This window comes from Eutrigla gurnardus (assembly GCF_963514095.1).
Source record: "Eutrigla gurnardus genome assembly, chromosome: 13".
Lineage (NCBI taxonomy): Eukaryota > Metazoa > Chordata > Actinopteri > Perciformes > Triglidae > Eutrigla > Eutrigla gurnardus.
Genome location: NC_139936.1, coordinates 18,966,278 through 18,983,494, shown reverse-complemented (window position 1 = coordinate 18,983,494; position 17,217 = coordinate 18,966,278). Strand labels below are relative to the sequence as shown.

The window sequence follows — 17,217 nt, the reverse complement described above, 5'->3', positions numbered from 1 at the left end:
GAATACTTCCTATGGTGGCTCCCTCTACACCTTTTGTGGACTTACCATCCTTCTCTTCCAGTTTCAGACCAGAGCAGCGTCCCAATAATGTTGTGGGCCAACCCAAAGGCCAAGGACAAGCTCAGGACACACTCCTGGACAGACGCAAGAAGGAGGCCAATAAGAGCCGTGGGGCAAATCACAACCGCCGCAACATGGCCGACCGCAAGAGGAACAAAGGCATGATCCCCTCGTGACCTGTGTGATGGTGGCCGAAACAGACGGTGGCGGAGGCACTAGTCAGTGAGGGGAACGAAAAACTGGGGCTTGGCTGTTGTTCTGGTTCAAATTGGAAGCCATGTCTGTCCCCAAGGTCACATCTCAGTTCCAAAGTCACAGGAAAAGCCACTGAAGGTTTCAGTTGTTTTTGAAAAGTTGCTTTAGTTTTAGCCAATTTTCTTTGGCAGGGTGTTTATGATCAGAAGTGACTAAGCTGCTTGACATGTTTGAGACGCTGAACATCCGCTTCTACTGTTTGAGCCTAAAGGACATACAGCTCTTTGGCCCAAATAATTTTCATTAAAAACCAAAGTCCTGAGCAAGAGCTTGAGACTGAGGACAAAGAAGACGACCTCTATTTTTTCCAAGTAACAAATCGATTTATTATCAAGATGTTTCTTTGACATCATCAAATAGACAACATAGGAATAATAGGAAGCAACACCCAGGATTTTGGAGAGACTGGTTCCTTCTGTAGCTGGAAGAACAATTACTGACCTGGTGATCAAGTCTGGACATCAGTGGGAGACTGTGTTGCTCGTATTACGCATTCTGTATGAGGCGTTCAAGTGCATGCAATGTCATCCAGCCAGTTCACACCACTGTTGTCCAGCCTTCGTAAAAGTAACTCATGACAATGCTGTTGTGTTTGGAAGCACGAGCTGTCGAGAGGCGCCTCATGTCTTTCGGACTAGCTGTGGGGAAACCTCCAACATGTCGCCATGCACAGACTATTTTCTAAGAAGAGAACAGATCTATCAGAGCATTTTGTAACAAAAAAACATGTAATTGCTGTTGGAGTTGACATTGCAAAAAACAAACCCAAACAAAATAAATACAATGTTTTTGACATCCTTCTAGTTTGAATCATCACTGACAAAATTAATTTTCCTTTTAACAGTACAAAATATTTGAGACTTTAGAAACACTTAAGATGCTTCTGGGTACGACTGCACAGAAATGATCAGTTTAAATTACCTCCAATTTACACTGTTGACTTTTTTTTTTTTAACTGTACGATTTAAAAAAAAAAAAAAAAAAAGTTAAATCAAAAAGTAACCTTTGTCATTTAGAGGAACAAGCTAATTTGTCTTCTTGCCAAATGTTAAGTAAGAAGATTGATGCAACTCTCATGTCTGCAAGTATGAGGCTCGGTTAGCTTAGCAAAAAAGAAACTGGGAAGACAGCGAGCCCGGCTCTCTCCAAAGGTCACACAATCTGCCTCCCAGCACATCTAAAGAGTAGAAGATCTCTTGTGGTTTTCGGGGGATGTGGGGAGCAACAACTAACAGAGACTCAAGGACATTGCTGCTCCTGGCCATCAGTTAGTCCAGTCATACACTTTTTAAAACGCTTTAGAGGTGCTGGTAGACAACTTTTGTGACCTAGAGCTACCTGTTCCCAGTCTTGATGCTAAACTTTGCTAATCCACAGCTGGCTGTAGCTACATACTTACCTGTAAAGCTTCCCAAAACTATTCTTTTAAAAAGGAAAGCACTGAAAAAGGGTGCCACTGCACCAGATCCAACGTGTGTGTTTAAGTAAATAGTTTTAATTAATTAGGTTACTACCTGTGCAGCCATACTTAGGAGTTTTTTCACATTTATGAGATGACCTTCTGTTGGGACAGTTCTTATCCGTTTGACCATTAGAACCGAACTGTGTTTGACTCCTTCACGTAGAATTTCTAAAAAGGAAGGAAGCAGATAAATAATCAAAGAAGGGTGAATATCCAACTAAGGAGGGGGCTCGAAGTCTATGAAATGATTAGTACCTGTTTGACATCTCTATCAATTCAATTGTTTAAAACTGTAACTAAATTAGCTACTGTAACATACACAACTTAACTATAGAATGAAAGGAACTACAAACACACGTCCCAAATAATACTTAAGTCATATAAGGCATGTTAAGGACAAGTGCAAAGACTTTTTCCACATCTGCTACCGACACAGAACCTCAACAACTAACATTTCAAAGCTAACGATGAGTTTTGGATACTAGATAAAACCATTAAACTGTTTATAAGTTGGTTATTGACATCATTTGGACCTAAAGTGACCAGTCGAACAAAACAACCCTCCATACAAACAAAGCATTGAATGTCCATGCAGACAAGAGAATCGGAGTACTCGCTCAGGTTATCAGTGACAGTGGACACAGAGCAGAAGGTGTCCTTGTCACATGGAGCACAAACACCCTCATGAGTCACATCTTCACTGCTGTAGATCACACATACAAATATTTCCACAAGTGTACAGTAACATGATCCCAGGAAGAAGTACTGTTTACACACAACAGTACCAGTACAGTACATATTAGTATTGTGTTTACACCAACACTGTAGGTCTGAGACTTGCTGCACCCGCCTGAAGGTCCTATGTCAAAGTCTGACCCGTCCAGACGGCCAGCCAGCTGCTGTCATGAGTTTATATTTGCTTCCCCGATCCATTGCTGGAGGGAGGAAGTGGCGAGGTAAGACAAAAAAACGGCGACTGGAGTGTCACTGAGGAAGAGACTAGACTTGATTTCCAGAACTGCTGAGTCAACGGAGATGAGGACGACGTTAACTGTCTCTGCAGACGCTGCCTGTAGAAGTTTGGAGGAGAGAGCCTTTGGTCAGGTTTTGTGACATTTTATGGCATAATTTACTGACTTTGTTTTTAAACATACTATATATGATTTTTTTTTTTTTTTTTTTTTTTAAACATACTATAGTATGACTTTAGGACATACTGTACTATAACTTCTGACATTATTTTGGACATACTATACTTTATATTACACATGAAACTGACTGTCACATTTTTATAATTTTTTTCTACGCTACTATGCACCTTTTTATGACATACATAATACTATGACTTTTTTTATTTTAATATACTATGCTTTTCTATGACATACTATACTTTGTACAGTGACCACCGTACATTTACATTTCATTTTATTTGTTATTTTAGTTTTGTTTTATAACTTATTTGTAACAGGATTGAAATAAATGAATACAAATGAACTGATATTTAAATGGGTTTCACTGTCCTCTAAAATCAATCAACACAATTGCAATATATTCCAATAGATACTATATTATGACTTTTTGTGACATACCAGACTATGTGACATTATTTATGACATACTTCACTATGACATTTGTATGACTATCATTTTTGTATGACATACTACAGTATGACTTTATCCCATTTTGTTTGATATAAGGATATAAGGATTTTTCATGATTGTTTTTGATAAACTATACTATGGCTTTTCTATGACATACTATACTATGACAATGAAAACAATTCCAATATGTCTCCATTAAAGTGGCTATACAATGACATTTTTTTTTCTTCATTTTTTCAACATTCTATGCTATGACGTTTTTATGAATTTTTGACCTTTAATGACATATTTTACTATAACCTTTTTTTCGACATACTATACTATGACTGTTTCATGATTTTTTCCCACACTATACTATGAAGTATTTGGGAATTTTTGCTACATACTATTTTATGACTTTTTTCGACATACTATACTAATGACTTTTTCATTAATTCTTTCAACACACTATACTATGACATTTTTTACGACTGTTTTCGACATGCTATACAATGACGTTTTTGTGACATTTTTTACAATATACTATACTATGACTTTTTAACATTTTTATGACATACGGTACTTTGACTTTTTCTGAATTTTTTTGGCATACTAGACTACCGGTATGACCTCTAATGACACACTATACTATGACTTTTTATGACGTACTTTAATATGACTTTATGACATAGTATATTATGACTTAATTACTTTTTGTGACAGATAAACAATTCATTAAAATTAATAGAATGTATAATATGTAGTAAAAATATACGCCATTCAATGTCATAAAAAGTAATATAATATGTCATTAAATGTCATGAAAGATTCATATAATACTATATCATTACTGTCCTAGTATAGTAGCCAATGTCATAAAGTCACAAAAAAGTAATTGTATAGTCTGTCAAAAATGAATGTCATAAAGTGACAAAAAGTTAATAGTATAGTATGTCATAAGAAGTCGTAGTATAGCATAATAAAAGTAAATCTTTTTTTGAGAAGTTAATAGCAACATGTGATGAATTCATGGAATGGACACTTAAAATAGCCACAGCGGTGCGTAGCAGCCAGCTGTAATGACGACTGTTGTCGATGACTGCTGTCGGAGTGATGCGACTAAGGTATAGGTCAGTATAAATAGCACTTCTTCAACTCTAATGTGTGGACGGATGCTTGTGTGCATGGGACAATCATCAACAGATAGTGTTGTGTAACTGAACTCACCAAGGATGCTGCGTTTGCACAGAGGACAGGTGTGATGCAGCAGCAGCCAGGGGTCGACACAATCTCTGTGGTACTCATGAAGACACGGCAGCACCCGTAGACACTGAGACAACAACACAAGAGACCACTTCTCCACTTGGCTGCCTGAACTCGACCAGGGAATTGATCCATCCGAGTCTAAATCAGAGCGTGTAGGTACGTATGTGGGCGTGTTGTCTGACCTGGTTGTTGTTGAACGGTTCCAGACAGACTGCACAGTTGTCCGTCTCCACCGCTTGGGAGGGGTCACACCACCGTTTGGGCTGACGATATGTTTTGGTCTTCAGGGACAACATTCTCTTCAGGACATCCTTTTTCGGAAAGAGCTGAAGAAAGACAGCAGAAAATCACGTGCCATCTAAATAGGATGTGATGTCACCAGAGGCTGCTACGACTTTCCTTATGTAAAGGAAGGTCCGTTGTATCCTATGCTAAAGGAGATCTGAAAGGACCATTGGAGAACCTTCCTTTGCATTTAGAGAATTCGAACGGCTCTCATCATGGCGGCCACTTGTTTACTTCCGGGTCACTTCTATAGTTAGGAACCTTCCTAAGCAGAAAGACTATTCGACCGCAGCCCAAGCCTCTTGTGACATCACAAGGGTCAGGACAAGTTACTTTGTATTCCCCTTGACAAGCTCGTAAATTAAGTCCTATCATATAAATAACACATCATAATGTATTTGACAATATTATTGAATTATTAATTTGAATCTGCAAAGTAACTAAAAGTATTTATTCAATGTATTGGAGTAAAAAGTACAATATTTAGAAAGTATTAAGTAGCAGAAAATGAAAATATTCAAGTAAAGTACAGTTATTGAGTAAATGTGCTCAGTAACTTCTAATGTTTAACCTGTGATATAGGACCGTCAGTAAAGACCGAGTTTACCTCCAAGTCGTCGTTCAGCTCGTGGTACCGATACTGCCAGCGAGCCTGAACAATGACTCCGGTGCTGAGGATCAGAGCCACCAGGAGGACAGTGTCCCACAGCTGCTGCAGGTACTTCTACACATAAACAGAGAACAACAGCAAATCCAATATGAAGCGCGATCACGATTAAATAAACATGATCAACTGTGATATTGGTGTTAAAAGGGCCTAGACTGCCAGGGGAAATGGCATTCACAACGTCTTTCACACATGCAGTAGACTTTGATGTGTAAAATATGACCCTCAATCCTACAGCAACTTTAAGAAAACGTGTACACAAGGCAGTTGATGTGTTTGTTCGGCTCCCCCACCTGGACCTGAGAGTTGGTCTCTCCCGTGCAGATGACCCCCTGCCACTCTCCGTAGCGACCTCCTCTCGATCGCCCGCAGCTGGACCACAGTGTGAGCGTGGCTCCCTGCCCAACACACAGCAGCATGCGCTCAGTGTCAGCTCAGCCTGTCATCTGTTCACTCACCACCAGATGGCGCTAACAACTGAGAGAAACACTGTGGAGCTCACCAAGTTGTCCTGTAGTATTGTCTTGTATGTGATTTTAGCTGTCGCTTGAAGACCCCTGTACGGAGAGATCTGTCATTTAGTGCAAATAAAGATTGTGTTTTGGTGCCAATCCCAGAACAATACTCCTTATATTACAAAATATATATTTTTTTGCTAAAAAATATATATATTTTTTCCAATAAAATGATACCACCATTTCATCACCGGTGATAATAGCTACACTAACAAAAAGAAGCTACATAACTTATCCGACAAACAACATAAAATGAACAAAAAAGTAATGAGGTTCAGTTCACAGGTGGAGCTGAAATATTGCCTTAAAAAAGGTATAATGTGCAACAGCAGCACAAAACACTGTATGAACTGTTTGAATTGAGAAAGCATGCGACATGATGTTATATAACTTGATGCACGTGAAAGTAACCTTTTCCATGTCGGCAGTAATGAATAATAAAGTGTTCTATACCTGAGCAGAGCTCCAATCAGCTTGGTGACATTTTCAGACGTCTGGATCACAATGATGGGCTTGGAAAGCACCTGAGACAGATCCATCTACAACAGAAACTGATTTTTAGGTTCTAAATATGACCTGGAAAAATTGATAATAATTATAATGATAACAACAACAATTGTATTTGTTTAGCACCTTTCGTACATAAAATGCAGCTCAAAATGCTTTATAGAATATAGAATAAAAAAAAAAGAATAACAGAATCAAAAACATTTAGCAAAATAAAGTAGTAAAAATGTAAGTAGAAAAAGATAATAAAAAAAACTTACTAAACTATATTTCTGTCTAAATAAGAAGGTTGATCCAGAGTCTAGGAGCTTAATAGTTAAAAAGTTTGAATTGTATGAAGTGCTTTATCATCAAGAGACGTCTATGTGAGTAAAATAACCTTAAACTCAATTCTAAAAGAAATGGGGAGTTCAGGGCAGCTAAGACGGGTAGTAACATGATCTAATTTCCTGGTCTTTTTTCATCTCATGGAATTGGTGTCTATTAAGCTTATATTTCAATCAGGTTTTCTTTCAGAAATCAATATAATCCACAGTCTCTTCTCGATAGAGACCTGAAGTGCAACTTCCCAACATTGGACACACACAAAATAACTGCAGATGCCCTCAAAGCATGTGACCGACAGGGTTTTAGTACACTATGATGAAAGAGTTGGTGATTGAGTTTGTGGAGATTTACCTCACTGACAGTGTTTTGGTTGAGAGCCAGAATGATCAGAGCAGATGCTCCCAGGACCAACGCTCGCTTCATCTTTAATAGAGAGAGAGGATGCATGTTAAGTTTGTTGTATAAATGAATACCAATGTGAACCGTTTTCCCCAATATATATATATATATATGAGAAAAGAGAGAGCATGAGAAATTATGCGGGGTAGGCTATGTCCTCAGACCTGCTTCACAGGCGGAAATCTCAACCCCCCCAACTCTAAGTTACGCCCTTGGATGTGTTTATGGAGCATTGTAAGATGATGCTCCTGTAATACAGCAACATTCGTTCAGGAGTGGTTCAGGAAACATCCTTGAAAGTAGTTGATGACTATCACCATTCATTTCCCGACACCTTTCCCGCTGAAGTGGACGCACTCATACATAAACACCTCTTTGACCGTCTCCCTCGCCAGCAGCCTACATATTGAAACAGCGCCACCAGCCCTTGGACTCTCTGCTGTGGCTGACAATGGTATTGCAGCTAATTTTCTTCGGCCCCTTGGCAGCTTTGATGAGGATTCGATTCCATGAGCGACATTTAAATCATAACAACACGACCAAACTATGTGATTGCTGTTGTTTCCAGCAGACAATACTACTAAACGATGGTACATAGCTGCCGTGGCTCTCATAAATGTGACAAAGCTTTCAGCCCACCTGAGCAATCGCCATACAACTGTTGAAAGTGCCTTTTTTATGGATCTTTCATGTGCATTTTTAATACAGTCGTTTTACTTAGCGTTATAAGCGGTTACCCATAATCCCAAGCGGCAGCGTCATCGTCAGCGTTTATCATAAAAAAGCCGATCATTTGAAAAGTAAAGCGATTTTAGAGCTGAAACTTTATCTGGCAAGAGTCCTTAAGAGGGAGAATGTATCACACATGGAAATGGCAGGTGGAGAAAATTGCGCACCCTGAGTCAAACGGACTGCACGTCGGAGGGGTATAAATACCGCGTGAGAACGCAGAGTTATTAATAGGTCCCATCGAACGTATATCAGCTCAGGTCTCAGTCAGCTGCGGTGGTAAAGGTGACGTAGGAGCAGGGTTACGATTAGTGAGTGCGCTGACTCTGCGTCGCTGACACTGGTGGTTAACCATCCATCATCAAAGGCCTCAGTCCAATGCGTCGTTGCGTCGTTGATTGAGCCCATAAGAGCTGATGAAATTGATCATCCTGCAAACTACCCTGTCTGTGAGATCACCATTCTAGTTGGTGTGCTCATACTCGGTGTGGTACACATGATCAATGTCGTTCTGAGACTGGCAAAGTCGGGGACCTCATTTTTTTCCACATTGTCCAAAACAAAGACGTTGAGAGTATTATTAAAACTAAACAACGTTTTTTTTTTGTTTTTTTTAAACTAAATCTAAAATCAGAATTTAAACTGTAGAGCATAAATGTGGAGTTTAAATGTCTGCAGATGAATAGAAAGAACATCATTAAGAGCTACTTTTACTCTCAAATTCTACACTTCATGTCTGGTGAAACATATTAAATCCTGTATTCACTTGTTTTTTTTTAAACTAAACAAAGCATGTGAAGCCACTCTTGGATCGATACAAAACGCATATATATATATATATATATATATATATATATATATATATATATATATATATATATATATATATATATGCAATGCAATGCTGTTTTTCTGAAGCTCACGAAAAGTTGCATGTGATGATGAAAAAAAAAAAAGTTGCAGCATTGCTGTAGAGTAAAGTGCCCAACAGTTTGGAGTTAAATCAGGACAACCTTAACCATCTACAGCAGTAAAATGCACAGTTATGCCTATGAATCCATTGAACCAAATACTAAAACACTGCCTGGGACCAGATTACCACAGAGTGTTAGTCACAGAGCAGAAAGGACCATTTTAAGTGTGCTTTTATATTTGAAACTGTTGATGGATTAAGCCTACTTTATATTGCCTGATTTTAACATTGCATGCTTTTATTCTAACTGTCTTGTGCATTTACTCCCTGTCACCGTCACTTTTTCTCGGTTGAAGTATGATTTTAAGCACGTATGACTTCAAGCAGCCTGGTTTATAAAACTATATCTGCTTTGTTCCAGTCATGAAATAAAAACAGCTCAGCAGCATTCTGTGTTCAGTGTAGCAGGAATGAGGTCGGCTTTCGGTTTTACAGGCTCAAATCTTCAACTCTAATGAAAAATAAAATGTGAATGAGTTGAAAGAATTAAATGCTGAATCAATTGAATGAATGTAATGCCCTAAAATGTGTTAGCTCAATTACAATATACACGTTTCCCCCACATAGCGGCATTAATGACTTACCTGTAGAGATACTAATTTACAAATCTTAAAATGGAATTTTAAAATTGAACAACAGCTGCATGTTTGGACACAATCACTTATCAAAAATCTTAAACAAATTGTCGGAATGTACCCGATAGTGTTTGACGATTACCTTTTCTTTTCTTTCTATTTTTATTACTTATTTATAAAATATCCATGCCTGGGAACTATGGGGTTTAGCTAAAGGCTGTGGTTATAACTATCTATGTCTGTGGTGTCGTTCAAAGTCGGAAACTAAAGTCATGTGTCTACAAACCACTTCCTGGTCATTTTAGGTCCGGGACTGAGCTTTCTGAAGACCTGCAAAGATGAGGCAATAAGTCCATATGACAAAGCATGCCATGGGTTGTGGTCGCAGGTTGCTTGCGGTCGCAGGTTGCTTGCGGTCGCAGCAACCACGGATCTGGATGGTGGCCAGGGGTGGCCGGCACCACCCTACACTGAATCCTGGCCCCATGCCCTGGTCCTCTTTGCATTTTTGAGACTTTTTTTTCTTGCCCGGAACTACGTTTCTTTTTAGAGGTGGAACTTTTCTCTACTGCAGCAAGAAACCTGGGACGTATCAAACCGACGCACATCAACACTGTGATGTATTTGCAATTGTGTCAGTTATGTTGTGATAAATGCACTGCACTTTGACTTTTTGCCATGTTAGAGCAGAAGGCCGAGTTAGTGGGCTTTTTGAAGCGGACCGCAAAAGCTGAGACCAACCTGCGCTTATTCTTAGAATCTGAGTTCAATATATACATGCAAGGCCTTTAGAAATCAGACTGACAAAATGAGTCAGAAATGATTATTTGATTGATTGAATGAATCAGATTTGAATTTTAAAAATAAATTACAAAACTGTCTCTGAGTCTTTTATTATGTTTTGATGAAAAAAAAATGAACTCATAGGTCACTGCAATAAATTGATCAAGTAAAAGTATATCTGACAATAACGCCACTGTCTATATTATTATTCTGCTGTAGAGTTATAGCGCGTACATGCCTTTAAATATTCCCGCATTTTCAAGATGCCTTCTTTCATTTTTAGATCTATGTGCCACCCCAAAATGACCTCTGGTCTCACCCTGGCTACCCCACTGAATATTCTCTAGCTCTGGCTCTGCCGATCCCAGCTGACATTGGGCAAAGGCGGGGTACACCCTGGACAGGTCACCAGTTTACCACAGGGCCGACATGTAGAGACAGACAACCATTCACACTCAGGTTCACACCTACGGACATTTGAGAGTCACCAACAGTGTTGGGCAAGTTACTTCAAAAGCGTAATGCATTATTTATTACTTGTTACTGTCATTTCAAAGTAAGCTAGCTCTTCTGCCTCTTCTGTTGTTGCAGCCGCCGTCAGTGCAGATCCAAGCCCCGAGCCCACACATGACACACAGCAGCAGCAAAGGATGCTGAGTACTGCTGCATATGAAGATGACCTTGGCTGTGTTAAGGCTAATGAACTCAAAATGACATCTGACTCCGTTAAACTGAAAGCGATACAGTCAAGATTCAAGCCTCCCAGAGGGTGGGTACCCCCTACTAGAGTCATATGTGGGAAGCAGCGGAAAATACCGGAGGAGTTTTTTGATGAGAGCATTTACCCCACTCTGCGTTACAGCAAAGGCGTTGATGCCGTTTATTGTGTAGCTTGTATGCTTTTCTCATCAGGAGACATGGTTCTGAGAACGAAGCCACTTACTGACTGGAGTAACGCAAAGAAAATCATTTCCAGACATATGTCAACTCCAGCGCACCATAGTGCCCAACTGCGCGCAGGTGAATTTGTTGATGTTGCTTTGGGAAAGAGCCAGTCTATCTATTCCAAGTTAGATCGCTCACATGAGCAAGCAGTAGAGCGCACTAAACATGGCCTGAAAGCAGTCATTGAGCTTATCGCTGTTTGTGGACAGCAAAATCTGCCCATTCGGGGCCACACTGATGAGCGCAGTAATTTCCAGGTGCTTCTGGAATACCGCGCTAAAGGAGATGAGAAACTAAAAGAGTATCTCGAAAATGCACCAAGCAATGCCAAATACTGCAGTCATATGATCCAGAACGAGTTGATTGAGCTATGTGGGAAACAGATTCAAGACACAGTTCTGAAGAAATGCAGGGATGCACAGTGGTTCTCCCTTTTGGCTGATGAGACTGCTGATATAAGTAATGTTGAGCAAGTAGCTCTTGTATTGAGATATGTGGACTGTGTTAACTGCAGCTACTCTCTTCGCGTGGACTTTCTGGGATTTTTTTCTACTGCTGACACTACAGGCGAGACCTTAACCCAACTCCTGCTGGACCGTTTAAGAGAATTGGATCTGGACCCTGCTCATATTGTTGGACAGGGGTATGACGGGGCTGGGAATGTCAGCGGAAAGGTGCGAGGCGTCCAGGCGCGCATCAGAGAACAGTATCCAGCCGCTGTGTATGTGCACTGCAGAAATCACGCGCTGAACTTGGCAATTGTGCACTCCACAAAAATCCCTGTTGTCCGCAACAGTCTGGATACAGCTCAAGAGTTAGTGAGCTTCATTACAGCCTCCCCAAAGCGCCTGCAGTGGTTACTGAGCAACAGTAGCAGCAAAAAACGCCTCCAAAAGTTTTCAGACACACGCTGGTCTCAGTGTAAAGTGTTCTTTGTTTGACCAACCAGTGAAAGTGGACAAGGCAACACAAGACAAAAAGGTACGGTTTAAAGGAGTCCTTTTTATTTATAGAAATATATAAAAACTAATCAAGTCTATGGGGAAAGTAATTAAAAGAGTCTGAAGGAGGTGGCTGAGAGCGTGGCTCCGTGTGGCCTGGTGAGTGGCCGGGCTTCACTCACACAGGCTGGCAGGCTGGCTGGATCTGCTGGTCAGTTGGTGTACTGGTTCGGTGTCAAGGCTGTATCATCATTGCTGGCGCTATGTGCTGTGCTGCTTACGACTGCTGCAGGCTGCTGCACTCCACTTCGTGGCTGTAAAGCGCTTCTGTTCAGCCCTTGAGGTTCCAACCTGACCCAGCGTCCAAAGTGACTCCAGCCTACGCCACACGCCACCTGTCACAGGGAAGATCAGAGGGAGACTCAACACCAGATACATTCACTTACAATTTCTTAAGACCTCAGACCACATCCACACAGGTACCTGTCACAGGGAAGATCAGAGGGAGACTGAAGGAGAGAGTGTGTGTGGGTAATTAAGCTGGTTGCCGACCTATCCAGCACACCTGTTTCCAGTTAGCCCGTCACCATGCAATCACTTCAGACACACTCACAGCAAAATCCACCACAGTGTCACACCAATACAAAGATTACTAGCCGATACAGCTTTACCCTGTTACACCCCTCCCTGCTGAAACGGTCATTGTCCCAATGACCACTGTGCCACGGCACACTGGCTCTAACGGTCCTGGTAGCGCTGTGGGGGCATGCCTCTGGTCGCTCTGGTGGATCGTCTGGGCTCTGGAGTCCTGGACGCTGGTCTTGCCTCAGCATCTGTAGGAACCCAGAACCCAACCCATGGGGGCCCGACGGGACCCCTGTTTGAGGTCTGTGGCTGGGGGCTTATGGGCTGGATCACTCGATGATTCGGGCCATCTGACACCTGACCGGGGCCTTGCATCCCAGGCTGTAGTGGTGCTGACAGGGGTCTCAAGAGGTTACGATGCACAACTTTTTCAACATTTCTCCCCACTTGTCTGATGACATATACTGGAAGTTCGGGGTCTGGCTGCTTAATCACCATGTACGGTTGTTGCTCCCACTTATTGGCCAGTTTACCCCGGCCCTTGGCTCTCATGTCCTGTAAAAGTACCTGTTGGCCTGTGGTCAGTGGTGAGCCATCCGCCTTCTGGTCGTAGTAGGTCTTTTGTCTGGCCATCTCAGAGTCTCTGTGTTGTACGGCCCTTTCAAATGCGAGCTGCAGCCTCCGTTGGTGACATTTGACCCAATCCTCTGCTGATGAGCAGCCCACATTCTCTGAGAGTCCTAGGAGGCGGTCCTGTGGGAGAAATCCCTTCCTCCCAAACATTAAGTAGTGTGGGGGATAGCCAGTAGAGCTGTGCACTGTGTTGTTGTATACCTGTAACACTTCCGGTAGATGTTCATGCCAGTTCCTCTTGTCCTCCCCCAGGGTCCCCAGCAGTCCTAGGAGGGTCCTATTAAAGCGTTCACAAGCGCCATTTCCTGCTGGGTGGTAAGGCGTAGTGTGGCTTTTGGCCACTTTATGCAAGTTACAGAGTTCTTTCATGAGATGCGATTCAAAATTAGGGCCTTGGTCAGACAACAGACGTTTAGGTGCACCAAAAGGCTGGATTACTTTATTCCACAGTACCTTAGCTGTTGTTGTTGCTGTTTGGTCTCTGGTCGCTACTGCCCAGGCGTACTTGGTGAAGTGATCTACCATAACCAGCACATTGTGGTATGCGTCTTCTGGGTGACCTATGGACAAAAAATCTACAGACAATAATTCCAAGGGAGCAGAGGTCAAAATAGGGGTCAGAGGCGCAGGCCTAGAGTTAGGAGCCTTACGCAAAACACACTGCTGGCATCGTGCACACCGATCTGTTACCTCCTTGGCCAATTGTGGCCAAAAAAACCTCCTCTGAATCAGAGAGACAGTCTTTTCAGGGCCCCAGTGTCCAGCCTGCTCATGATACAACTGCCAGATATAATGTCGCTCCCCTTCAGGAACCACATGTTGGGTTATGGGGTCAACTTCCTTTGGGTCCTGTCGTGTCCGACACAGCACTCCATCCACCAGGGAAAGCCGGGGCCAGTGACGCAGGATCTGCTGGACTGGCTTGGTCTCTCGTTGTCGCTCTCCTTTATTGGGCAGAGAGCCCCTTTGTACATACTTGATTACTCTGACCAAAGTGGGGTCCGCATTTTGAAGACTCCTCCACTGGTCAGGTGTCCTTTCCGGAAACAAGGGTATCCCCGGTGTAGCACTTTGAAGGCTCGGCTTTGTAATGTTCTTTCCTGCACCGATGCACAGTGCTTTCACAGTCCTGGCTCCAATATGGGTGAAAGCTGGTATCTCCAGCCCCTCTTTTCTCTCCTCAGAGTCTGATGTGGGGGCTTCTGGGGGAAAACGAGACAGAGCATCTGCACTTTGATTAGTACGTCCTGGTTTATATTTTATTTCAAACTGAAAGCTCGCCAGGCGCGCTGCCCATCTCTGCTCCAAGCTCCCAAGTTTAGCCGAGTTTAAGTGCACCAGAGGATTATTGTCCGTATATATAACAAATGGAGCACAGTGCAAGTATTCTGCAAATTTCTGGGTTACTGCCCAGGTCAAAGCCAAAAATTCCAGCTTAAAGGAGCTGTAATTTTTGTCGTTTTTCTCTGTGGGGCTTAAGGCCCGGCTGGCAAATGCAATTACCCTCTCTTTTCCATCCTGCACCTGACTCAGTACAGCTCCCAGGCCTCGGCTGCTGGCGTCTGTATACACGACAAAAGGAAGGTCAAAATCAGCATAAGCCAGTATTGGTGCAGAGGTTAGGGTCTTCTTTAGTGTGTCAAAAGCATCCTGACAAGTTGAGTCCCAGTTAGCAATTAGTTGATGACCTGAGGCTCTTGAGTGTTTTGGACTGATTCCTCTTAAGAGTTCGTTTAATGGTTTGGCTATTTTAGCAAAGTCTTTCACAAACCTGCGATAATAGCCGGCCAGTCCCAAAAAAGACTGTAGTTGTTTCACTGTCTTGGGGGTCGGCCATTCTTGAACACACTTCACCTTCTCGGGGTCTGGGGAGATCCCCTCTGCTGACACACGATGTCCCAAGTACTGCACTTCTTTTTTCAACAGGTGGCACTTGTCAGACTTTAATTTTAAGCCATGTTTTTTCAGTTTGTCCAAAATGACATCCAAATGTTTTAGGTGTGAATCAAAGTCAGGAGAATATATTATGACATCATCAAGGTAAATCAACAAAGACTGTAGGTTGTGGTCTCCTAAACAGGTGTGCATTAACCTTTGGAATGTGGCAGGCGCATTTGACAACCCAAAAGGCATTCGGGTAAATTCATATAGCCCCATGGGAGTAACAAAGGCAGTCTTTTCCCTGTCGGCGGGGGCAACCTCAACCTGCCAATATCCACTCGCCAGGTCTAATGTGGAAAAATACTTTGCTTTGTTCAAGCTGGCCAATGACTCCTCAATTCGAGGGAGTGGGTAAGCATCTTTGTGGGTTGCTGCATTGAGCTTCCGATAATCCACACAGAATCGTGGTGTTCCATCTTTTTTGCGCACTAATACAATGGGGGCAGCCCAAGGACTAGCGCTGGGTGTAATGATTTTAGAATCCAACATACCTTGAAGCAGGGTTTTCACTTCCTGATACATTTTTGGTGGAATCTGCCTGTAGCGTTCCCTCACAGGCGGAGCATCACCAGTGGGAATCACATGCTGGACGGTGCTTGTCCTGCCATAATCTTCATCATGTGTGGCAAAAACTGCTCGATGTTTGTGCAGCAGGGTCTGCATTTTTTCTCTCTCCTCTGCAGATAAACCAAGGTCAGCTACATCAGGCAATGAATTCTTTTCAGTATGTTTACTTTTCTCCAGGCTTACTTTAACAGCATTGGTGCTGACCCGGACCATACTCACACTATGCTCTGGTGTGATATCGGCTGGATCAACCTCACACGTCTTAGCTAGTTTCTGATGTCTATAAAGATACATTGGGGAGTCATTTGGATTTTTGATTTTAATTAGAACTCTCCCCCTTTGAACTGTTGACAGGGATCGAGCTACAAAAAGTCCACCCACCTCCTCAGGTTCCACGAGGCACTGGTAGTCTTTTCCACCTGGTCCCGCCTTGGTCCGGCCCCACAGCAGCACCTCACTCTGAGCTGGAACTCTCACAGGACGGCGATTGATGGTGCGCACGTGCCCAATGGAGCCATCTGGAGCCACAAACTGTGCCTGTGTGGAACAGATTTTAAAGGCCATAGCCCACGCCTGTTGTTGGCACCGACTGCCAGAAAGACAGTGCAAGGGCTTGTTGTCCATGTTTCTCCAACAACTTCTAATAATGTTCATGCCCACCACCCCTTCTGTATCAGTTAGGCAGTGATCTTTAACAACCAGAAACCCACCCTCAGGAACTTCGACTTCTCCAACTTTAACAGGTAACAACACATAACCTAAATAAGGAATGTCCAGTCCATTAGCAGCTTCTAAGGTCAGCCAGCTGTCAGCCTCCTTAAGCCGTTCACCTTTTTCTGCAAAATGTTCCAAGAAAAAACTGTTCTTCATCAACGACACATTTGACCCTGTATCAAGGATGCAATTAACAGGGACATCACCAAGCAACAGGTTAACTTTAGGGACATCTCCAATTAATTTGTGTGTGTCTTCATGTAGAGGCCCATTCACTTCTGAACACCCCACTGTCTGGGCCGCCACAGTGGTGTATTCTAGTTTAACGATGCTGACCTTTGTCTGTTTGTGCATGAGCATGCTATATGTCCAGGTTGAGAACAAAGGTTGCAAATGGGATTACCCTGGCCATCATACCGGTTTGCTGAACCTAACCGGGGTTGGTTCCTCCTCGGTGGTCCACTTCGAGGGGCAGGCTGGCTCCACTCTGCACCCCGTGGTGCCCTCT

The 17,217-nt window shown here is 42.6% G+C and overlaps 2 protein-coding genes and 1 long non-coding RNA gene across 3 annotated transcripts in view; 1 reads left to right on the top strand and 2 right to left on the bottom strand.

Annotated features, from left to right (window-relative positions):
- Positions 1–1,257, top strand: part of ascc2 (activating signal cointegrator 1 complex subunit 2) — an 8,593-nt gene extending 7,336 nt beyond the window's left edge. The window contains exon 19 of the mRNA XM_084024532.1: positions 62–1,257. Within this exon, the coding sequence (XP_083880658.1) occupies positions 62–236 (175 nt within the window). The 3' untranslated portion in view covers positions 237–1,257. The remainder of the gene's footprint in view (positions 1–61) is intronic.
- Positions 1,258–2,412: 1,155 nt separating this feature from the next.
- LOC311022935 (RING finger protein 215-like) lies at positions 2,413–7,397 on the bottom strand. Its single transcript, XM_084024564.1, has 8 exons — positions 7,276–7,397; positions 6,544–6,629; positions 6,078–6,132; positions 5,869–5,973; positions 5,516–5,632; positions 4,806–4,949; positions 4,585–4,687; positions 2,413–2,847 (listed from the first exon to the last, which is right to left on the bottom strand). Exons 1-8 carry the CDS (start codon positions 7,369–7,371, stop codon positions 2,825–2,827), a joined length of 729 nt encoding a protein of 242 aa, XP_083880690.1. The 5' UTR covers positions 7,372–7,397; the 3' UTR covers positions 2,413–2,824.
- A 7,058-nt stretch (positions 7,398–14,455) lies between these two features.
- Positions 14,456–16,942, bottom strand: LOC311023105. Its single transcript, XR_014598182.1, has 3 exons — positions 16,377–16,942; positions 15,920–16,105; positions 14,456–14,713 (listed from the first exon to the last, which is right to left on the bottom strand). It is a non-coding gene; the product is annotated as an uncharacterized lncRNA (long non-coding RNA).
- Between the last annotated feature and the right edge of the window lie 275 nt (positions 16,943–17,217).

Coding starts and splice junctions, on each gene's coding strand:
- LOC311022935 (XM_084024564.1), bottom strand. CDS start 7,371: ATGCATCCTCTCTCTCTATTAAAGATGAAGCGAGCGTTGGTCCTGGGA. Junction 6,630..7,275: donor ACCAAAACACTGTCAGTGAG/GTAAATCTCCAC, acceptor TTTCTGTTGTAG/ATGGATCTGTCTCAGGTGCT. Junction 4,950..5,515: donor AGCTGAACGACGACTTGGAG/GTAAACTCGGTC, acceptor GTCTTTCTTCAG/CTCTTTCCGAAAAAGGATGT.